A 19,738-nucleotide genomic window follows, 5' to 3' on the forward strand; every position below is an offset into this window, starting at 1 on the left:
TACTTCTTCCCCCTTCCCGTTGGGGGAGGTGGGTTTCGCCCAAGGATGGAGGCCGTCTTCACTTTCGCTTATCAGCTCCCCATCGATGAGGAACTTGAGGTCCTCTTCCCCATCGGTCAGAGGCAGGTCGCCCTCTGGCGCGTGATCGGAGTTCCACTCCGGCTCGCTCGAAGAGAAGGACTGGAGGGAGAGGCCGGAGGAGACAGAGGAAGAGGAAGACATCGCTACAGGGGAAGAGGGTTTTTTGGTGCCGATGGCTGGAACAGAGGAAGGGGATGATGAGGGCTAATCAATCGGCACAGTTTAATAAGAAGGAGCCTAATGGGGATTTAAAGCCATGGCAGTTTCCAAGGAAGTGGTGCTAAAGTTATCAAGTTTTGCAAGAAGTTGAGGGGACAAGGCATCATGATGAAGGATACTGCAACGGTTCTGCCACGACATGACCTGACGAATAAAAAGCAGAGTGATTTTGGAATTACCAATTCCAAAACCAGGGGGGCATGTGTTATCACCAGAATTTGACCGAGTCAGAGGTGGGCCGCGATCAAGATGGATTTGAAGAATATACATAGAAGAAATATGTGAATCGGCCTTTATATGCAAAATATGGGCTAGTTGGCCCGTGTATCTGTAACATAGTAGATTACGTGTCATTTTTAGTTAGAGTTGGCCTCGTGCACGGTGGGGATTATTCCCACGTTAGAAAGTCCGCTGGACTATAAATATGTATCTAGGGTTTATGGAATAAACAACAACCAACGTTCAACCAACCAAATCAATCTCGGCGCATCGCCAACTCCTTCGTCTCGAGGGTTTCTACCGGTAAGCAACATGCTGCCTAGATCGCATCTTGCGATCTAGGCAGCACAAGCTTTATGTTGTTCATGCGTTGCTCGTACTGAAGCCTTTTTGATGGCGAGCAACGTAGTTATCATAGATGTGTTAGGGTTAGCATAGTTCTTCGCGTAACATGCTATCGTAGTGCAACCCTTGCATGTCTAGCCGCCCTTACACCTATCTTAGGTGTAGGGGCGGCACCCCGTTTGATCATTATTTAGTAGATCCGATCCGTTACGGTTGCTCCTTGTTCATCAAGGATTAGTTTAACATCTGCAATAGTTAGGCCTTACAAAGGGTTGGAGGATCCAGCGGCACGTAGGGTGTCGTTTGCTAGTCCTAGACAGGATGTTCCGGGGATCAACCTCGTGTTGGTTTTTAGGCCTTGTCTAGGATCGGCTTACGATCACCGTGCGTGGCCGCGAGGCCCAATCCTGAGTAGGATGATCCGATTATGCGGTGAAAACCCTAAATCGTCGTAGATCTCATTAGCTTTATCTTGATCAAGCAGGACCACCATATATTCGTGCACCTTGTACGAATCATGGGTGGATCGGCTCCTTGAGCCGATTCACAGGATAACCTGAGAGCCGATCGAGGCTCGTATTTAATGTTTACGTGTATGCCATGCAGGAAACTAAGCGAGGCATCTCCATCACCTTCCTGACCAGGTATAGGTCAGGTGGCACGCCCTTGCATCAGCATCGGACGTGTGTACCAGAAGGCTTTGCGGGCCGTCGCTCGGAGGGACCTCGGCCAGCCGCAGCCCTAGGTTGTTCCCGGCTCTACGGTGTTGCCCGTCGCTGCCCGCCGGTGGGTTTTGGCAGCAACAGCTCCTCAGTCCTCACCGCCGGCACATGCACCTTCTTCAAAATCTAGCCGGCCAAAGGACCCGGCAGGTGTCGAGGACTCCATCTTGGAGGGCTTGCAAAATCAGGCCCAGACCTGCTGCGCCGCCTCCGCGCCGTCGATAACCGCTGCCATGGCAACCGGTTGATCCCCACCGCCGCCGAACGTCGGGCGAGGTCTCCGCCGTCGCGGAGGTACGAATATGGGGAATTTCAAGAGAGGGTGTACGATCTCGGGCAGCTATGCCCAAATCCATGCCTCTAGTCGCGCTCCCACGCTGCTGTTTGGCTTACGATCTGCGGAGGGCAGCAGGTCTCCCTGTGTCCGAGCGCGGATCCGGATGCGCTGTGTGAGTCGCGTCGGATCGTGCAGGATTGAAGCGGCTACGCTGGGGAGACTCGCGCGACGATGGCGGGCAAGCTCGTGCAGCGCGGCGGCTCGGGTCATGGAGCAGGGGGAGGAGGATCACGAGCTCAGGAGCGAGGATTTCGGGTGCTGTGTTCATGTTCCATCACGACAATGTAGCGGGCTTCGGCCCAGTTGAGGCCGTGCGGAAAAGAGACGCTCGACGAAGCGTACGACGAAGCCTACCGACGAAGCGTATTGTGGATCCACTTTAGTCTTTTTAATTAGTAGAGATATATGCGTGAGCGGGCATTGAGCGTCAAATAGGTTTCCCCTGCCGCCACTGGGAGAGAACAGGCTGAAAAAATGCTTTATGCTGAAGGCCCAGCAGGCCCACGTATGCAACAAGCCCAACAGGCCCGGCTGATCTAACCCACAGCACACAACTCGTCACTCGATCTGCTCCCACTCGAAGCGCCGTCGTCGTCTCTGCAACTGGAGCGAGGGAGAGAATATCTGGTGCGACCCCAATGGCGCAGATCATCGACGGCAAGGCCATCGCCGCCGAAATCCGGCGCGAAATCGCGGCAGAGGTCGCCGAGCTCTCCTCCGCGCACAACATCGTGAGCCCCTTCCCCCCGGCCAGCACCTTCCACCGGACCAACCAACCAACCACCGAGCTTCGGATTGGGGTCGCGACCCTGACGACGCTGATTTGGTTCCTACTCCTTCTTCTCCTGTCGCAGGTGCCCGGGCTGGCGGTGGTCATCGTGGGGAGCAGGAAGGACTCGCAGACGTACGTGCTCATGAAGCGCAAGGCCTGCGCCGAGGCCGGCATCCGCTCCGTCGACGTCGACCTCCCCGAGGACATCTCCGAGGCCGCGCTCGTCGCCGAGGTCCACCGCCTCAACGCCGACCCCTCCGTACACGGTATCGCCTTCGCGTCGAACTGAATAGCGCCATTTTTTTCTTAGTACATGAGAGCATATATTTGTTTTTGGCACTGTAATTCAGTCGTGTGTCAGTCTGCTTCTGCCCTAGAAGCATTTGTTCCTAGCTGGTTTATCGAGATGAATGCAGATATGGTTTAATTAGGTTGTTTGACGCTTGAGCCGTCATTTACTTACTGTCACTGTGTGGGATCCTCTCTCTTAGGCCTTGTTTGGTGCTAGAGTTGTAGTGGGGATTAGTGGGGATAATCCACAGCAAACTCCAAATCCCCACTTATTTGAAATGTATGTTTGGTGCTAGAGTATTGAGCGAGTTTAATCCCCGCTTATCCCCATTTTTCCCCAAATCTTAGTGTATTTTTTTCAATCCCCAATACTCTACCCCTACCTAGTGGATTGGGGATGGGGTTTAGTGGGGATTGGGTGACGGTAGGGGTTCACCCAATACTCTAAAGTATTATCCCCACTAATCCCCACAATTACACTAGTACCAAACAAGGCCTTAGAAGTTTTTTTCTCGGGATGGTCTTTTGGCCTACATTTGTTCCTCAGTGGAGTTAGCCTGAAAAAAAGGAGAGAATCCTGGCCCAGTTTATTCATTTCCAGTTCAAAGCTTCGAATGGGTGTTTTTTTGTGCGATGTGCCTCTTTGGGAGTTCTTGAGTTGTTCCAAGCGTATCGGATCCCAAAATTTGGTCAGAATGGCATCGGTACTCACCACCATCATGTGTGTTTTTGTTCCCCAATTTCTACAGGATCTGCTAGTTGGGAATGGAATTTTTAAGTGGTCGCTTTAGGCATGGAGTTTAGCATTTTTTCAAGTTACATGTGAACAGAAATGTGTGTCGTAGTTCACATCACCACAATGTTTATTATTCAGGGAATTCTTCCCTTCTAATTTTATCTCCCTAATGGAGTTAAGCTGAAAGTAGGGGGTGTGCAAAACTCACACCGTGGGGAACCGTTCATTTTCTTTCTCAAATCTAAATCTCATTTCCAGTTTAGTACAAAAATTTGAACCAAGCTGAAACCGGTGAAACCGTGGCACCGTTTTTGCGTACCCTTGCCTGAAAGAACAGAGAAGCCCGGTCCTACTTATTCGTTTTGAGTTCAATGATTGGCATTGGAACGATGTTTTGTGTGATTACCATCTTAGCAAGTTCTTGAGTTGTTCCAGGTACGTTGGATCCAAAAATTTAGTGCAGAATGGCATCAGTACTCCATCATGTGTGTTTTGTTCCGCATTTTCTGAAGGATTTGTTAGATTGGAAATGCAATTTTTAAGTGGTTGCTTCGTTAGATTAGGCATGAGCTGTTATTTCAAGTTACACTTAAAATGAAAGGCATGTCCTAGTTCACATCATCACAATGACTATTATTCGGGGGAATTATAAATTCGCTGCTGCCAGGGATTTTCTGTTGGACACATGCTGGTAAATCATGCATTCATGTTAGTTTCTAGTCCCTCCGTCCCATAATATAAGATGTTATTACAACCCATTACAGGTAGTGATGGGTTATAATAACATCTTATATTACAGGACGGAGGGAGTAGTCAGTTTTGTTCTCATGCTATCGGAACATACCAGTTTTGTTACCCAAGTTCAGTCACATCTTTAGCTTCTGGCATATATCATCAATTTCCTCAAGAGGGAAAATATGAAGCTATAGGGCAGAAATTGGAGCTTTGGTCGACCAGCTCTTTCTGAAATGTTGACAGTTTCTTAACTGCATTACTTTTATATATGATGCATTTATTGCTGGAATGTTGCATTGCTAACTCTAGGTACTATGACAGTCATGTATTTTGAGATTCCTCTTCCTATACTCTGTAGCAAACCTTGTCTATTTTGGCTGTATTGAGTATTTGCTTTTACACCAGGCATTCTTGTTCAGCTTCCATTGCCCAAGCATATCAATGAAGAAAATATATTAAACGAGATCTCCATTGAGAAAGATGTTGATGGTTTTCATCCTCTGAACATTGGTAAGCTCGCAATGAAAGGTAGAGATCCTCTGTTCCTACCTTGCACGCCAAAGGTACTGCAACACTTAATCACATCATTTCTAAACACTGGTTTGAGTGCCTGTTTCGTTTGTAACATCTGGGCCTTTGTATCTTGTTTTCACTTTTGAAGGGATGCATGGAGCTCCTATCACGAAGTGGAGTCACTGTTAAAGGAAAAAATGCAGTTGTGGTAGGGCGTAGCAACATTGTGGGTTTACCAGTATCCCTTCTTCTTCTGAAAGCAGATGCAACCGTGTCAATCGTACATTCACGGACCCCTAATCCTGAAGTAATTGTGCGGCAAGCAGACATCATCATTGCAGCAGCTGGGCAGGCTATGATGGTATGTTCTGCTGGAACAAATTCACTTTACAGTACTGGTTTGTCCTGCAGTTCATTTCCCTAAATCTAGTCGTGGTGTTTTCTGTTTTTGTTTTTTAGATCAAGGGAGACTGGATCAAACCTGGTGCTGCGGTCATCGATGTCGGGACAAATTCCATCGACGACCCAACAAGGAAGTCTGGATACAGGCTTGTCGGTGATGTGGATTTCACGGAGGCAAGCAAGGTCGCAGGTCACCTGACTCCAGTTCCAGGAGGCGTTGGGCCAATGACCGTGGCGATGCTGCTGAAGAACACAGTGGACGGCGCCAAGAGGGGAATAGTCTCATAGATTTTCATATCCGGGCAACCCATGTGTTCTGTGATGTGAGGATGTTGTAACCGAGTGACCTAGACAAATATGTTCTCTGTTTCGTTCTGTCTCATGTTATTTCAACAACAGACAATACTCACTAGTCGGTAGCTAGTGTCTTGTTTGATAAATAAATGCAGTGCCAATGTGATTTTACCGCAAGTCTCAAAAATGTGTGACAAAACTGCAACGGAATTCAGAGATTTCATTTCACAAAGCAAGCACTTTACGTTCTTCTGGAGAAAAAACAAGGCAATTCAAACAATTCAATCAGTATAAATTGAAGGGTTGCACTTCCTTTTGTAGTACATCTCCAGACTACGGTTCTCAACATTGGCAAAATGGAGATGCACAAAACTTATAAATGAATCGCCCAGTACACATTGGCAAAATAGAGATGCACAAAAATTTAGATCAATGTATCACCCAATATGCATTGGCAAAATGGAGATGCAGAAATTTTAGATCAGTGTATCTCCCAGTACAAACACGTTCTACATCTTCTAAGATTTCATCTCTAAGGGTTAGACAATCTCTGCTTCAGCACCTGAACAAAATCCTTCCTTAGAACTTCCTCTTCCTGGTTAGCTCTAATGTCCTTCAATTTCACCTTTCCCGCCTTCATTTCAGACTCACCGACCAGCACCATCCACGGAATGCCTGTTTGTGTCGCATACTTTATGTGGTTCTGCACCCTGGTGGTGAGCTTGAACTCTGCCTTTATCCCAGCACTCCACAATTCGTTCACAAGCTCGGCAGCCAATACAAGGTCCTTTCCTAGAATTGACACCAAAACCTCCGTCTCGGTAGCCCTGATCACCTGCAATACAAGAGCCAATATCAGTTCTGCTGGGTGCTGCAATAGCGATGTAATGACAAGGGGTTTGAGAAATACCTCATTTTTATCTTTCTCCTGTTGTTCCATGATTGCAAAGACCCTTTCTATTCCAAGGCTGACTCCAACAGCAGGGACTTGCTTGTTGCTGAACATACCGACAAGTTTGTCGTACCTGCCACCAGCCGCAATAGATCCAACCTATTGCTAAATAGTGTTAGTACAGGAACCAGTAAAACGTTCTTTGTTGCTTAGTTACAAGAGCAATTGACATGCTTTCAAATGATAAACCCAATGACAAAATTCAGATATAAATCAATGTCCACTAAGCCAAATAAAACTTACTCCAGTGGACCAAGCAATGGATCTTGAAACTGTGATTAATTGAAAGTATTGGAAATATAAAACGAAGTTCAAACACAACGAAAACTTTCAGATATAAATCAATGTACACTAAACTAAACTAAATGTACACGAGATAACAGCAACATAGAATGTGCCTTGAGATGATAAATACGATGGTACATTGTGATAATCCAGTGGATCATACAATGAATAACTCGATTAACTGAAAACACTCGAAACACAAAGCAATGGCCACTGTACAGGAATCTGATTGCAAAAAATGACTAATTGAAGATACAGGTAAAGTGAAGCACAATACAAATGAAAGTTTCATACCTGTGTAGTGCCCTTGAACACAGCTTCATATATCACACCAGTATAGTAATCAAGGCCTCTAGCAAGGCTTAAGTCAAAACTTATCCTGTCAATCGCATTTGCTTTTTCTAGAGCTTTGAATAATATCTCCAGCTCATTTAATGCAGCAACAGACCCCTCGTTCTGCATGAACTTGCTACCCTCCTTTCTCAATTCCAGCAAAACTTCCAGTGGTGGCCCTTTTGTCTTCACTAAACTGCCAATATTTTCAGCGGTTTCATCCGATACCCCTTTATCTTCCACCTAAGTCAGCATAATGACAGTTAGTACTATGACAAATAAATCCACATCAGAATAACATAAACATATTAAAGCAAAAACTGAGTTCTGATTCATACCAGTTCCTTTTTCACCTCTTCAAAGGTAAGTTTGTCTAGCTTATCAATACTTGAGCAAACTGTTCTGAACTTCTCAGCAGGCACGCCACAGATCTCCAACATTCCATCAAGCAACTTTCTGTGATTTAATTTTACCTCATACACACCAATATCCAGCTTATCCAGCAATTCAGTCAATACTTTGATAACCTCGAAATCTGGTTCCATTGGCTCATATACTCCAGCAATGTCGAAGTCGCATTGGTAGAATTCTCGATATCTTCCCTTTGATGGGTTATCCCTCCTGTATACTTTTGCTATCTGGTATCTCTTGATTGCACTTAGGTTATTCATGGCAACATAACGTGCAAATGGAACAGTCAGATCATACCGCAAAGAGCAAAGCTCACCACCCTGCAAGATTATTTGTAGGTAAGTCTTCATTCAATTCATTACTAAGAAAGTGTAACCTAAGGATTATACTGCAGCAAAGTAATGAATGACCGAGCGCTGTGGAATGCCACAAACTCCAACAACTAAACACTTAATCTTGCTTGATTAATAATTTATTTAATGAACAGGCACATGACAAATTAAACAAATTTATGGATTTTCTACAAATCCAAACACTCCCGCTAACATTAGGTACAAAAGGAGATTAACACTATACCTGATCAGCAAGGTCATATATCAATTTTGAGTCTTCGCCATATTTTCCCATAAGGGTTTCTCTCAACTCAAACACAGGTGTATCAAGTGCAACACCACCATGCATCTTAAATACACCAGTTATTATAGCAAAAGCGCGCTCCCTTATGGCCATTTGCTCTCTCCCAAAGTCACGTGTTCCCTAGCAGAAGTGAAGGATAAACATTTAGACAGAAGGAAGGCACACAATTGACTGGCTCTTAGGTTGCTCTGAAATCAAATAAACAGAAGCAATTGGGGCAGAAACCGGAAAGACAAAATAAATGAAACATCCTAGTATGCAAACAAAACTTCAATTACCTTGGGAATTTTAGGCAATCTCCCCACTTCATTGCTCTCTACAATCTCCTTGACTTTCTTAACAAGGGGCTCCAATTTGGGGCACTTAGGATCAAAGAACAGAGACATCTCGATTCCCCAATCTGCAATCAATGCAGAATTCACACAAGGAACGGCCTTTCCATCTGTAGCATGATCCCTAAGCAGCATCAGTACAGCAGAAGTACCCTTCCCCAACGTTTTCTTCTTGCTTTTCCTGTCACCCTTGTCTTTTTTCCCACCAGCTTGTTGCTTCTCCGTCGAACTGCCGGCTTCATTCTCCGCAGTAGCCTGTGGCTTCTCAATTGAACTATCCATTTCAATCACTGCCATGGCCACAGCTGCCTCCCACGCAAGGAAGTCCCTAAACTTGAGCAAGTAGCTGTACGCCCTCCGCAAGAAAGACACGGCGTCCGATTCAATCGTAACCTTAGCAAACATCCCCGTCAAGTCATCAACATTAGTGCCGCCGGCAAGCTTCTCCCGGAGCTCGGGATCTGCAATGCTGCCTGCACAGAACCTTGCCCGAGCGATGCTGAGCTTGCACATTGCGTGCACCGACCTCGCGAGTTGTGCCACAACAACCATCAAGGCCTCCTCCTTCCCCTCACCGGTTTCCCCAGCATCCCTCTTTCCCAGCTTCACCGGAGCGTTGAGCTCGACCCGCACCCTCTTGTGCAGAGCGCGCACTGCTTCACGGAAGGCCCCATTCACGGCGGGCACCTTGGTGAAGAAGGCCCCGGAGGGGCCGCCTCCGCCGGTGCTGACCAGTTTGGACCCGAGCAAAAGCGTCTTGACATCAGCGGCCACGTCGGCCTCGTCCTTGACGGACAGGCCGTCGCCGGAGGCGGGCACGTCGAACGCCACAAGGTCCCCGCGAGCGGCCTCGCATGAGAGCGCGGCGACGGCGTCTGCGATGGAGACAAGTGGGGCGGCGCAGCAGTCGATCAGGGCCGCGAGGGCGACGGCCACCGGCGCGGACGCCGCGGCGATGGAGGCCTCGTCCCGGCTGGCGGGAGGCGGCGCGGCGGCGAGGTCGAGGGAGCCGGCGAGGGTGGTGGCCGTCGCGGCGGTGACGAGCGCGGAAGAGGAGTCGGCCGCCGTGAGGAGGAGCTTGTTGAGAAGCACCGCCGCGGCCGCGCGGGATTCGTGCGGCGCCAAAGCCAATTCTTGGAGGGATTTGGGGAGCTCCTGTGGAGAGGCGGCGCGGTTGGAGAGCCTCTGGAGCGCGGAGGGGTCGATGACGGGGTCGGCGAGGCCGAGGGAGAGAGCGTAGACGGCGGCGGGGGTGAGCACGACGCCCTTGCCGCCGAGCGTCACGGCGGCGGCGGCGGGAGGTGGAGGAGGAGTGGCCATGGTGGGGGGAGAGAGAGCACGATCGTTGGATGCAGAACCCTAGAGCAGGAGGGAGACGGCTAGATCTGTTGGATGTGTGCTTAATCCTTGGTGTGAAGCTACAACTCAAAAATGAAAACGAAGCGTGCCATCGAGATCTAACATAGTTGAAAAAACAAAACAATTCAACAGGTAATAAGTAGAGTTCAAAAAAAAGAAGAGTGGCCTCCAAGGTTGCCGTGAAAAAGTGATGGTCAAGAATTGCAAAATTGACCATGACTATAGGTACTTGCTGGCATACACGGATTTGGTGCACCGGACACTAGCGTGCCCTTTATTTGAAACTTGCACTTCTGAGTTTGAAAAAGGTTCAATTTTTTCAGGTATACATACATGGTTCGTATATCCGTACGAAGTTTCGTTAAGAGCCTCTTTATCTTTTGGGATGTTAAAAAAAACAAATTGTTTATGATATATAGCAGTAATATCCTTCTTTTAGTTACCAAAATCAGTTTTGCATCTATTACATTATTTTTGGTCAAGATTGTTCTAGCAAGAAGACAGATAAAAAGAAATATTTGTTGGTTATATGGAATGTAGTTTGTCATCCTAAAACTCAATGAGGATTAGAGATTTATGACCTCGAGGTTAAGAATAGATCTCTCCTACGTAAATGGCTCTACAATCTTATTGGCGAAGATGGGGTATGGTTGACTCTACTAAAGAAGAAATACTTGTTCAAAAAAAAACTAAAGAAGAAATACATCGCTAGAAACCTAAGGGCTCGCACTTCTGGGTTGGCTTAATGGTGACGAAGAAATTCTTCTTCTCATATGAATCATTCTGAATTAATGATGGCTCGGAAATAATGTTTTGGGGGGATAAGTGGGTAGGTAATGCAACACTCCAATCAAATATTCAGCTTTGTACAGTATTGTGCATCACAAGAGTAAAACCTAACGTGATCGAAACTTTACCACCAAATGTGACGTTCAGAAGGGATCTTATTGGCCTCGGCTGGTATCCTGGAATTTTTGCTGCAGGGACTAGCTTTGGTCCAATTAACGTAAGGGTACGACGAGTTTCGCTGGAATCTACAAGAGAGTGGTAAATTCTCGGTAGATTCCAAGTACAAAGTAGTAATACAGTATGATGTGTTGGTCGATAAAAAAAATATCTAAAAAATGAAGATTCCACTAAAAATAAAGGTTTTGTCTTCGTCGTGGGGTAATACTCACTAAAGACAACCTTATGAAATACAATTGGCACATAAGTAAGAGATGTGTTTTTTGTCAACGGGACGACTGATGGTGCCCGTCGTAACGCAGACTTCACACTGTTGGGGAACCCCAAGAGAAAGGTATGATGAGCACAACAGCAAGTTTTCCCTCAGTAAGAAACCAAGGTTTAATCGACTAGTAGGAGAAATGCGTGACTTCTGAAAGTGTTGCTAGCTGACTAGTGGCAGGACGCACTACCGGTAGTCAGCAACAACGTGGAACCTGCACACAACACAATCAAAATACTTTGCCCCAACTTACAGTGAGGTTGTCAATCTCACCGGTTTTGCTGAACACAAAGAATTAAACGTATCCAGTGGAAATAGATGTTTGCAGTAATTAAAGAAAACAGTGATTGCGGAAAATAAACAAAACATGATTGCAGTAGATGAATTTATCAGTGTAAAGGAAAGGACCGAGATCCACAGTTCACTAGATGTGTCTCTCAATAAAGATAAATAGCATGCTGGGGTGAACAAATTACAGCTAGTCAATTGACAGAATACGGATCATACATGATGAGATTCGTTTGGGCATTATAACATAATACAAATATTGTAATCCAACTGCGTCTATGACTAATAATCCACCTTCCAGTTATCATCCGAACCCCTTCCAGTATTAAGTTACAAGCAACAGATTATCGCATTAAGCAATGTGTGTAAAGTAAACAATAGAATTACCCTTGGATAAAATATTATTGTTTTCTCCCTAGTAGCAACAACACATCTACACTCTTAGAAGTTATTGTCACTCTTCTAGAAAACTAGAGGCATGAACGTACTATCGAGCATAAATACCCCCTCTTGGAGTCACAAGCATCTACTTGGCCAGAGTATCTACTAGCAACGAAGAGCATGCAAGATCACAAATAACATATGACAAGAATATATAATCGATCTCAACATAGTTTTCAATATTCATCGGATCCCAACAAACACAACATGTAGCATTACATAAAGATGATCTTGATCATGTAGGGCAGCTCACAAGATCTAAACATGAGGCACAAATTGGAGAAGACAACCATCTAGCTACTGCCATGGACCCATAGTCCAGGGATGAACTACTCACGCATCACTTCGGAGGCGGGCATGGCGATGTAGATGCCTCTGACGATGATCTCCCCCTACGACAGGGTGTCGGGAAGAGCTTCAGAACCATCCCGAGCTGGCGGCCGCGACGAAACTTTTTGTGGATGGAGGCTCAGGTGTTTAAGTTTTTCCTGAGATCGTGAATAAATAGGCAGAAGGGCGAGGTGGTGGAGGCCAGGGGGTCCCACACCACCCCTTGGCGCGGGCCCAGGCTTGGCCGCGCCAAGGTGTGGTGTGGCCGCCCTGTGGCTCGACCCCCCTCTAGACTCTGTCTTCGTTACGGTAAAATATTGACTTCGACTTTTGTTTCGTCCAATTCCAAGAATATTTCCTGTACAACTTTTCTGAAATACAAAACAGCAGAAAACAGGGAACTGACACTGTGGCATCTTGTTAATAGGTTAGTACCGACAAAGTATAAAAGTGCAACGAAGTTTGAGCAAAATATATATGAATTAGTGTAAAACAAGCATGCATCATCAAAAATTATAGATACGTTTGCGACGTATCAACGACACTATCAAACATCTATTTTACGGTGCAACTTTTCTACATCTATATGGTCATCATCTAGATAGATTCTACCTTATACCCATCAACTAGTGTTGTGAATATTTTTGGCAACTGGATAAATGGTGTGAATCATAGATTTAAATTACTTATTAGGATAGGAGCGCTTGTCGTAATTTAGTCGCTATGGCTATGTAGAAACGATAAGGTTTCTAGTAAGAAAAAATATTCTCTTATGCAGGTTATCTACCAGTGCACTACTACGCTCCTTTCATGGTCGTCTCTACAACGTGTGGAGAACCGAGACCTATTTATGGAGGTGTCTACACGGTTGCAGGACATGCCTAGGGATATTTTTATCCAACATGGATGACAGTGTAATCTTCGGATTGGTCCTCCATAGGCTTAGGCAAACATGGAATTTCTGTTGACGACAACGACGTGAACTACGAGGCACGGGAGGTGCACACGCAGGCACTCGCTCCCCAGGCACCACCGTCGCAAGTGGCCGTGAAGGGAGGACGGAGGAGGCGCAGCCGAAGGAGTGCTTGGCTTCGTCTTCCCCACGACATGCCCTAGTCGCCCCGACTGGTCGCAGTACCTTGGGGTGGCCACCAACTGCGTCGACCCGCTCACGTGGGCTTCGTCGTTGCACTGGAGCCATATTACCAGGCGGGGCCTGTGGGCCCATCATGACTTGTCGGAGGACGAGGACGACTTCAACTACGAGCAGATGGAGGCCGAGCTCACGGTGGAGGAGGCCATCCAGCACGCCATGGTCGTCCCTGAGGTGGAGAAGCGCACCAACCGGATTGACCTCGAGTAGGCCATCCAACGCTTGCAGCAGGAGGCCGCACAGGCGCCGCCACCGCTGGCAGTTGAGCAGTTTCCACCTCCTCCTCCGGGGGCCAATGTGTGGCCGCCGCCAGATGTCTTCATCGACCTTGACGAGGAGGACTAGAAACCACCGTCGAGGAGGACCAGAAGCTCCCGGCAGCATTATCTGCATATTTTCTTTCTTTTACTTGTAAACATACGCCCCTTTTGGGCGCCTAATTAATGTAAATTATGTTTTTATTTCGTTTGGCCCACTTTTTTGTGGTTTTTAGCTGGCGAGGCTGCTCGATGCCGCAAATGGACCGATGACTATCCCGTGTCCGCACGCCACCGCATACGGTCCAAAATGCACCGATTTGGTGTCCTAAATGCAGTGGCATGCTGGAGATGGCCATACATCCTAATGATGTCTCTAGGATCCGTGAAGAAATATTATTACTTAATTAAACCATCCACTTCTTCTATTGGGGTTGCACAAAATGATGACCATATGCATGCTATTATGCCTAGTACTATTCCTCCTACTAATGCTCTACATGAAGACTAAGTTGTAGGCAAAAACCTTGCTCAAAATGGTGCTCTCGATCCTCCACGATCTTCTCCTAAAAATAGTTCACAAAATGAAGAAATTGGCACAAACATCAAAGTAGATTCTGGGGAACATTCCTCGACCAGAACTGAGCCCAAGGACACTGATCGCGGGGTAGATTATCCCGTCCCCACCTCATCTCGGTGGACGAGCCACCACCGTGCACGCTCGCATCCTCGCTTCCACATAGCACGGCTCGCATCCTCGCTTCCACATAGCTCTCCCCTCGAACGTCGCGACCACGCGCGCCGGCACCTGCACCTGGCCTTGCCCCGCCTGGCTCCAATTTGTTGCCGTCACGCGCCAAAGCCTTCTCCGACAACAACACTGACATGATGGCGCCTATGCATCCTCTGCATCTGCGCCTGATACAGCGTTGTAGGATAACGTTGCATAGAAAACAAAAATTTTCCTACGGCGAACACGCAATCCAAGCCAAGATGCAATCTAGAAGACGGTAGCAACGAGGGGGTATCGAGTCTCACCCTTGAAGAGATTCCAAAGCCTACAAGATGAGGCTCTTGTTGCTGCGGTAGACGATCACTTGCCGCTTGCAAAAGCGCGTAGAAGATCTTGATCACGATCGGTTCCGGCGCCACGAACGGGCAGCACCTCCGTACTCGGTCACACGTTCGGTTGTTGATGAAGACGACGTCCACCTCCCCGTTCCAGCGGGCAGCGGAAGTAGTAGCTCCTCTTGAATCCGACAGCACGACGGCGTGGTGTCGGTGGCGGTGTAGAAGTCCGGCGGAGCTTCGCTAAGCTACGCGGGCAATATGGAGTGGAGGAGCTTGGCTAGGGTTTGGGAGGGGTGGCCGGCCACTCTATGGGGGGCGGCCAGCTTGTGGTCTTGGGGTGGCCGGCCCCCTCCCTTGGCCCCTCATTATATAGGTGGATCCCAAGTGTTGGTGTCCAAGTCTTCGAATAAGACCCGAAACCAAAACCTTCCATAGGAGGGGGAAACCTAGCCCAACTAGGACTCCCACCCAAAGGTGGGATTCCCACCTCCCATGTGGGGGGTGGCCGGCCCCCTATGGTGGAGTCCACTTGGGACTCCACCCCATCTAGGGCTGGCCGGCCATGGAGGTGGAGTCCCTTGTGGACTCCACCTTCCTTGGTGGTTTCTTCCGGACTTTTCTAGAACCTTCTAGAACCTTCCATAGAACCTTCCGCGACATTTTATTTCACATAAAATGACATCCTATATATGAATCTTATTCTCCGGACCATTCCGGAACTCCTCGTGATGTCCGGGATCTCATCCGGGACTCCGAACAAATATTCGAACTCCATTCCATATTTCAAGTGCTACCATTTCAACATCCAACTTTAAGTGTGTCACCCTACGGTTCGAGAACTATGCGGACATGGTTGAGTACTTACTCCGACCAATAACCAATAGCGGGATCTGGAGATCCATAATGGCTCCCACATATTCAACGATGACTTTAGTGATCGAATGAACCATTCACATATATTACCAATTCCCTTTGTCACGCGATATTTTACTTGTCCGAGGTTTGATCTTCGGTATCACTCTATACCTTGTTCAACCTCGTCTCCTGACAAGTACTCTTTACTCGTACCGTGGTATGTGGTCTCTTATGAACTCATTCATATGCTTGCAAGACATTAGACGACATTCCACCGAGAGGGCCCAGAGTATATCTATCCGTCATCGGGACGGACAAATCCCACTGTTGATCCATATGCCTCAACTCATACTTTCCGGATACTTAATCCCACCTTTATAGCCACCCATTTACGCAGTGGTGTTTGATGTAATCAAAGTACCTTTCCGGTATAAGTGATTTATATGATCTCATGGTCATAAGGACTAGGTAACTATGTATCGAAAGCTTATAGCAAATAACTTAATGACGAGATCTTATGCTACGCTTAATTGGGTGTGTCCATTACATCATTCATATAATGATATAACTTTGTTATTAATAACATCCAATGTTCATGATTATGAAACTAATCATCCATTAATCAACAAGCTAGTTTAAGAGGCATACTAGGGACTTCTTGTTGTCTACATATCACACATGTACTAATGTTTCGGTTAATACAATTATAGCATGATATATAAACATTTATCATAAACATAAAGATATAAATAATAACCACTTTATTATTGCCTCTAGGGCATATCTCCTTCAGTCTCCCACTTGCACTAGAGTCAATAATCTAGTTTACATTTGTAAAGATATAACACCATGGCCTTATGGTGCTTTATCATGTATTGCTCACAGGAGAGGTTTTTAGTCAACGGATCTGACACGCTCAGAAACGTATGTATTTTGTAATTCATTTGCGTCTCAATGCATCACTCATTTCCAAATGAGTCGGCATTAAATATGTTTGATCTTATGGTGGAACCTTAATTCCGCGGTCTGAAATAAGTCACTAATATTGTCACATACAATATAGCTTCAAAGTTCGACACTATCGAAACTACACCACGTTCTCAAAGTACGTCTTGCCTCAACAGCCTCGGTCCGTGGTCAAAACAAATGACATACTCGCCTTCGTTTTGTAGAATCCATCACAATATTTAGAACTCTTCTAAATCTAACATAGACAACTTCTAGTTCATTGTGCTACCTTTAAAACAACACTTAGTCTAATTTGAGATTGAAATTCTATTTTGATATGTGACAAAATAAATATCGGTGTAACACCTTACAGCGATTTGTTTGTCATTTCTTCATATAAAAATATATATATGTATCCTTAGTTCTTCTAAAGTACTCAAGGATATTCTTACTGTCTCCCAATGATCATCATATGAATCATTCTGGTAAATGCTCATAACACTTTATAGCACATGATATCTGATTGTGTACATATTATTCGTGATCTATAATCACTCATGTGTTTTTACTCATTGAGTGTCAGATACACCTAAGTCTTGTTAAACCTTCACATGACAAGAACATTTTCTTAATATTTCTATATTGAACTACTTCAATATCCATCATATGTACTTTGACTTAAACTTATTTATGTGTTTCAATCTATCTTCATAGATCTTGACACTAAATTTGTTTCAGTCCATATCCTTTCATTGAAGTTAATTCTCAATGAAACCTTTTTAATCAAGTATATAATTACATCATTTATAACCAACTATATGTCACCTACATAAAGTATTATAAATATGTCTTAGCGCTCCCACTTAATTTCTTGCAAATGCAAGCCTCTTCATTGTCTCTGATGAAATCAAAAAACTCTTTGACTATTTCATCTGGTGAAGATTCCAACTCTGTGATACTTACTTCATCCAATTGAAGCTTGTATACCTATCTAGTATTCCACGGACCAGCAAAACTCTTGGTTGTATCTTGTATACATACTTCTGTTAAGTAGTGTATTTTGCCATCCTACTAGCATATCTCATAAAAGAAATATGTAGTGATTACTAGAATAATCCACATAGACTATAAGCATTGCTACGGAAGATCTAATCTTATCGTATTCAACTCTTTGAACTTTGTCGTAAACAATTTTTCGATAAGTCAAGCTTTCTTCAAGGATATTTCATCCAAGTCTATCAATTTCATAGATCCATTTACTTTCATAAAGTATTCATCTATCTTGGATTTCATGGCGCATGGCCATTTTAACAGAGTCAGGGCCCATCATAACTTCTTTGTTTTGTAGTTGGTTTATCATTGTTCAAAATCAATCCTTTGTCCACAAATCATTTATTTGATCACAAAGTAAACCATACCTACAAGGTTCAATATGTACTTCGATCTCCATGGCTAAAACACTTTGTAGTCATGAGAGCCATGATCGTCGTGGCCGCTTCCGAAACCAATTCCGATGCTGTGCTACTCTGATCATTATGCTTAGGTGCATAAACCTTATCAAATTATATTGTCCTCCCACTCAAATACTTCACTCGAAACAATTTCTCGGAAATAAGAAACATTGACAAACACTTTTGTCTTTGTCTCGTGGGAAGAATTCCCAATTAAATCTCTGGGATAACCAACAAAGACATTCATCCGATTTTGGTTGACTATTAGGGTTTATACCCATGCCATAACTTGTATGGTGTCATTTTCAACGGATCATGATGATGCTCTATTCAGTGTAAAAGCGGTAGTCACTAAAGCATAATCCACAAAAATATAATGGCATCAATATTTTATCTCATCATTGATCCAACAAAATTTGGATATATCTCTTGGATACTTCATCATCACTATGATACTCCAAGAAACGTAAGTTGTAGAACAATTTCATAACTCTCTTAAATGTTCGCTAAAACTCGTAATTCAAATATTTCCACCATGATCCAATCATAGATATTTGATTTCTATTACGATGATTTCCACTTCATACTGAAATTTATTTGAATCCATTCAAATGTTTCAAACTTCTTCCTTATTGAATATATCCACATATATATACTCAATTCATTGTTGAAAGTTTTCATGAAGTAGAAGAATCTCCCGCACACAACTATGCCCAGTGAACCACATACATCATCATGTATTTTTCCACTAAGTTAGTTGCCCGTTCAACTTTTGGCCTATGAACGGTATTTTAATCATTCTCTTTAGAAAAGATTTGCAAGCGTCAAATGATTCAAAAATCAAATGACTCCAAAAATCCATTTGCATGGAGTTCCTTTATGCGTTCCTTTCTAACATGATCTAAATGGCGGTTCCACAAATAAGTGGAATTCAAATCATTTGCCTTATGGCATTTTAGCGTCAGTGTTATGTATGTGTGTTTCACCATTAAGATTTATAATAACTTATCCATTGTATATGGAGTAATGTCATAATTTGAACAACTCATTGTTTTCATTTGACCAGAGCAAAATAACAATTATTAAGTTCTTTATTATAAATTCTAAGGGCTAGATAGAATGCCAACGACGAACATAATAACACTTTATTTTGTTCCAGACGTGCATTTCTATCATATTCCTTGTCAGTCACTTAGGCCATTGTATTCTTGTATTGCGTTGTTTTGTATGACACTTCATACCAACCAATATAGTACTAATACCCAAGAATTTCATAGTGTGACCTAACTAAGAATACAACCATAACATGTATATCATTTATATACACCTGAGCTAGACCTTCTAGTCTTTTCTTTTCTTTTTGCCAAAATATCTTTTGCAGTTTCTCTTTTAGCTTTCCTCATTATTCAGAAAAACACTTCAACGTCAATAACTTCTAGGTTTGTTGGTCTAATACCAATAACCTTGAGGTTCTTATTTTTGAAGTTGATCATCATATGACAAGTGTTCTAGATTCCACTATTAGTAACTTTGTAATATGATGAACAATTTCACTCATAATTTTATCCATCAATCCATGACAACTTTTTGAGACCATGTCTGTACATGCTAGGCTCGTAAAGTTTTAACCTTGGTATTTGCATGTGCAAATCTAGCTTGCACCCTTTTTATGCACACGTAGAATCTATCACACCCGATCATCACGTGATGCTTCGAAACGACGAGTCTTAGTAACGGTGCAT

The 19,738-nt window shown here is 44.6% G+C and overlaps 2 protein-coding genes across 2 annotated transcripts; one reads left to right on the forward strand and one right to left on the reverse strand.

The window, feature by feature from the left end:
* Positions 1-2,480: 2,480 nt before the first annotated feature.
* Positions 2,481-5,837, forward strand: LOC127348419 (bifunctional protein FolD 2). The gene is made up of 5 exons (XM_051374454.2): positions 2,481-2,654; positions 2,778-2,961; positions 4,863-5,020; positions 5,119-5,331; positions 5,430-5,837. Exons 1-5 carry the CDS (start codon positions 2,562-2,564, stop codon positions 5,658-5,660), a joined length of 879 nt encoding a protein of 292 aa, XP_051230414.1. The 5' UTR covers positions 2,481-2,561; the 3' UTR covers positions 5,661-5,837.
* Positions 5,838-5,937: 100 nt separating this feature from the next.
* Positions 5,938-10,013, reverse strand: LOC127348407 (histidine--tRNA ligase, cytoplasmic). The gene is made up of 6 exons (XM_051374446.2): positions 8,562-10,013; positions 8,224-8,403; positions 7,575-7,967; positions 7,198-7,479; positions 6,577-6,717; positions 5,938-6,501 (listed from the first exon to the last, which is right to left on the reverse strand). Exons 1-6 carry the CDS (start codon positions 9,933-9,935, stop codon positions 6,199-6,201), a joined length of 2,673 nt encoding a protein of 890 aa, XP_051230406.1. The 5' UTR covers positions 9,936-10,013; the 3' UTR covers positions 5,938-6,198.
* Positions 10,014-19,738: the final 9,725 nt, after the last annotated feature.

This window comes from Lolium perenne, chromosome 1 (genome assembly GCF_019359855.2).
Source record: "Lolium perenne isolate Kyuss_39 chromosome 1, Kyuss_2.0, whole genome shotgun sequence".
Classification (NCBI taxonomy): domain Eukaryota; kingdom Viridiplantae; phylum Streptophyta; class Magnoliopsida; order Poales; family Poaceae; genus Lolium; species Lolium perenne.

Coding starts and splice junctions, on each gene's coding strand:
- LOC127348419 (XM_051374454.2), top strand. CDS start 2,562: ATGGCGCAGATCATCGACGGCAAGGCCATCGCCGCCGAAATCCGGCGC. Junction 2,655..2,777: donor TCTCCTCCGCGCACAACATC/GTGAGCCCCTTC, acceptor CTCCTGTCGCAG/GTGCCCGGGCTGGCGGTGGT. Junction 5,021..5,118: donor TCCTACCTTGCACGCCAAAG/GTACTGCAACAC, acceptor TCACTTTTGAAG/GGATGCATGGAGCTCCTATC.
- LOC127348407 (XM_051374446.2), bottom strand. CDS start 9,935: ATGGCCACTCCTCCTCCACCTCCCGCCGCCGCCGCCGTGACGCTCGGC. Junction 8,404..8,561: donor GATTGCCTAAAATTCCCAAG/GTAATTGAAGTT, acceptor CACTTCTGCTAG/GGAACACGTGACTTTGGGAG. Junction 7,480..7,574: donor AAGAGGTGAAAAAGGAACTG/GTATGAATCAGA, acceptor ATGCTGACTTAG/GTGGAAGATAAAGGGGTATC.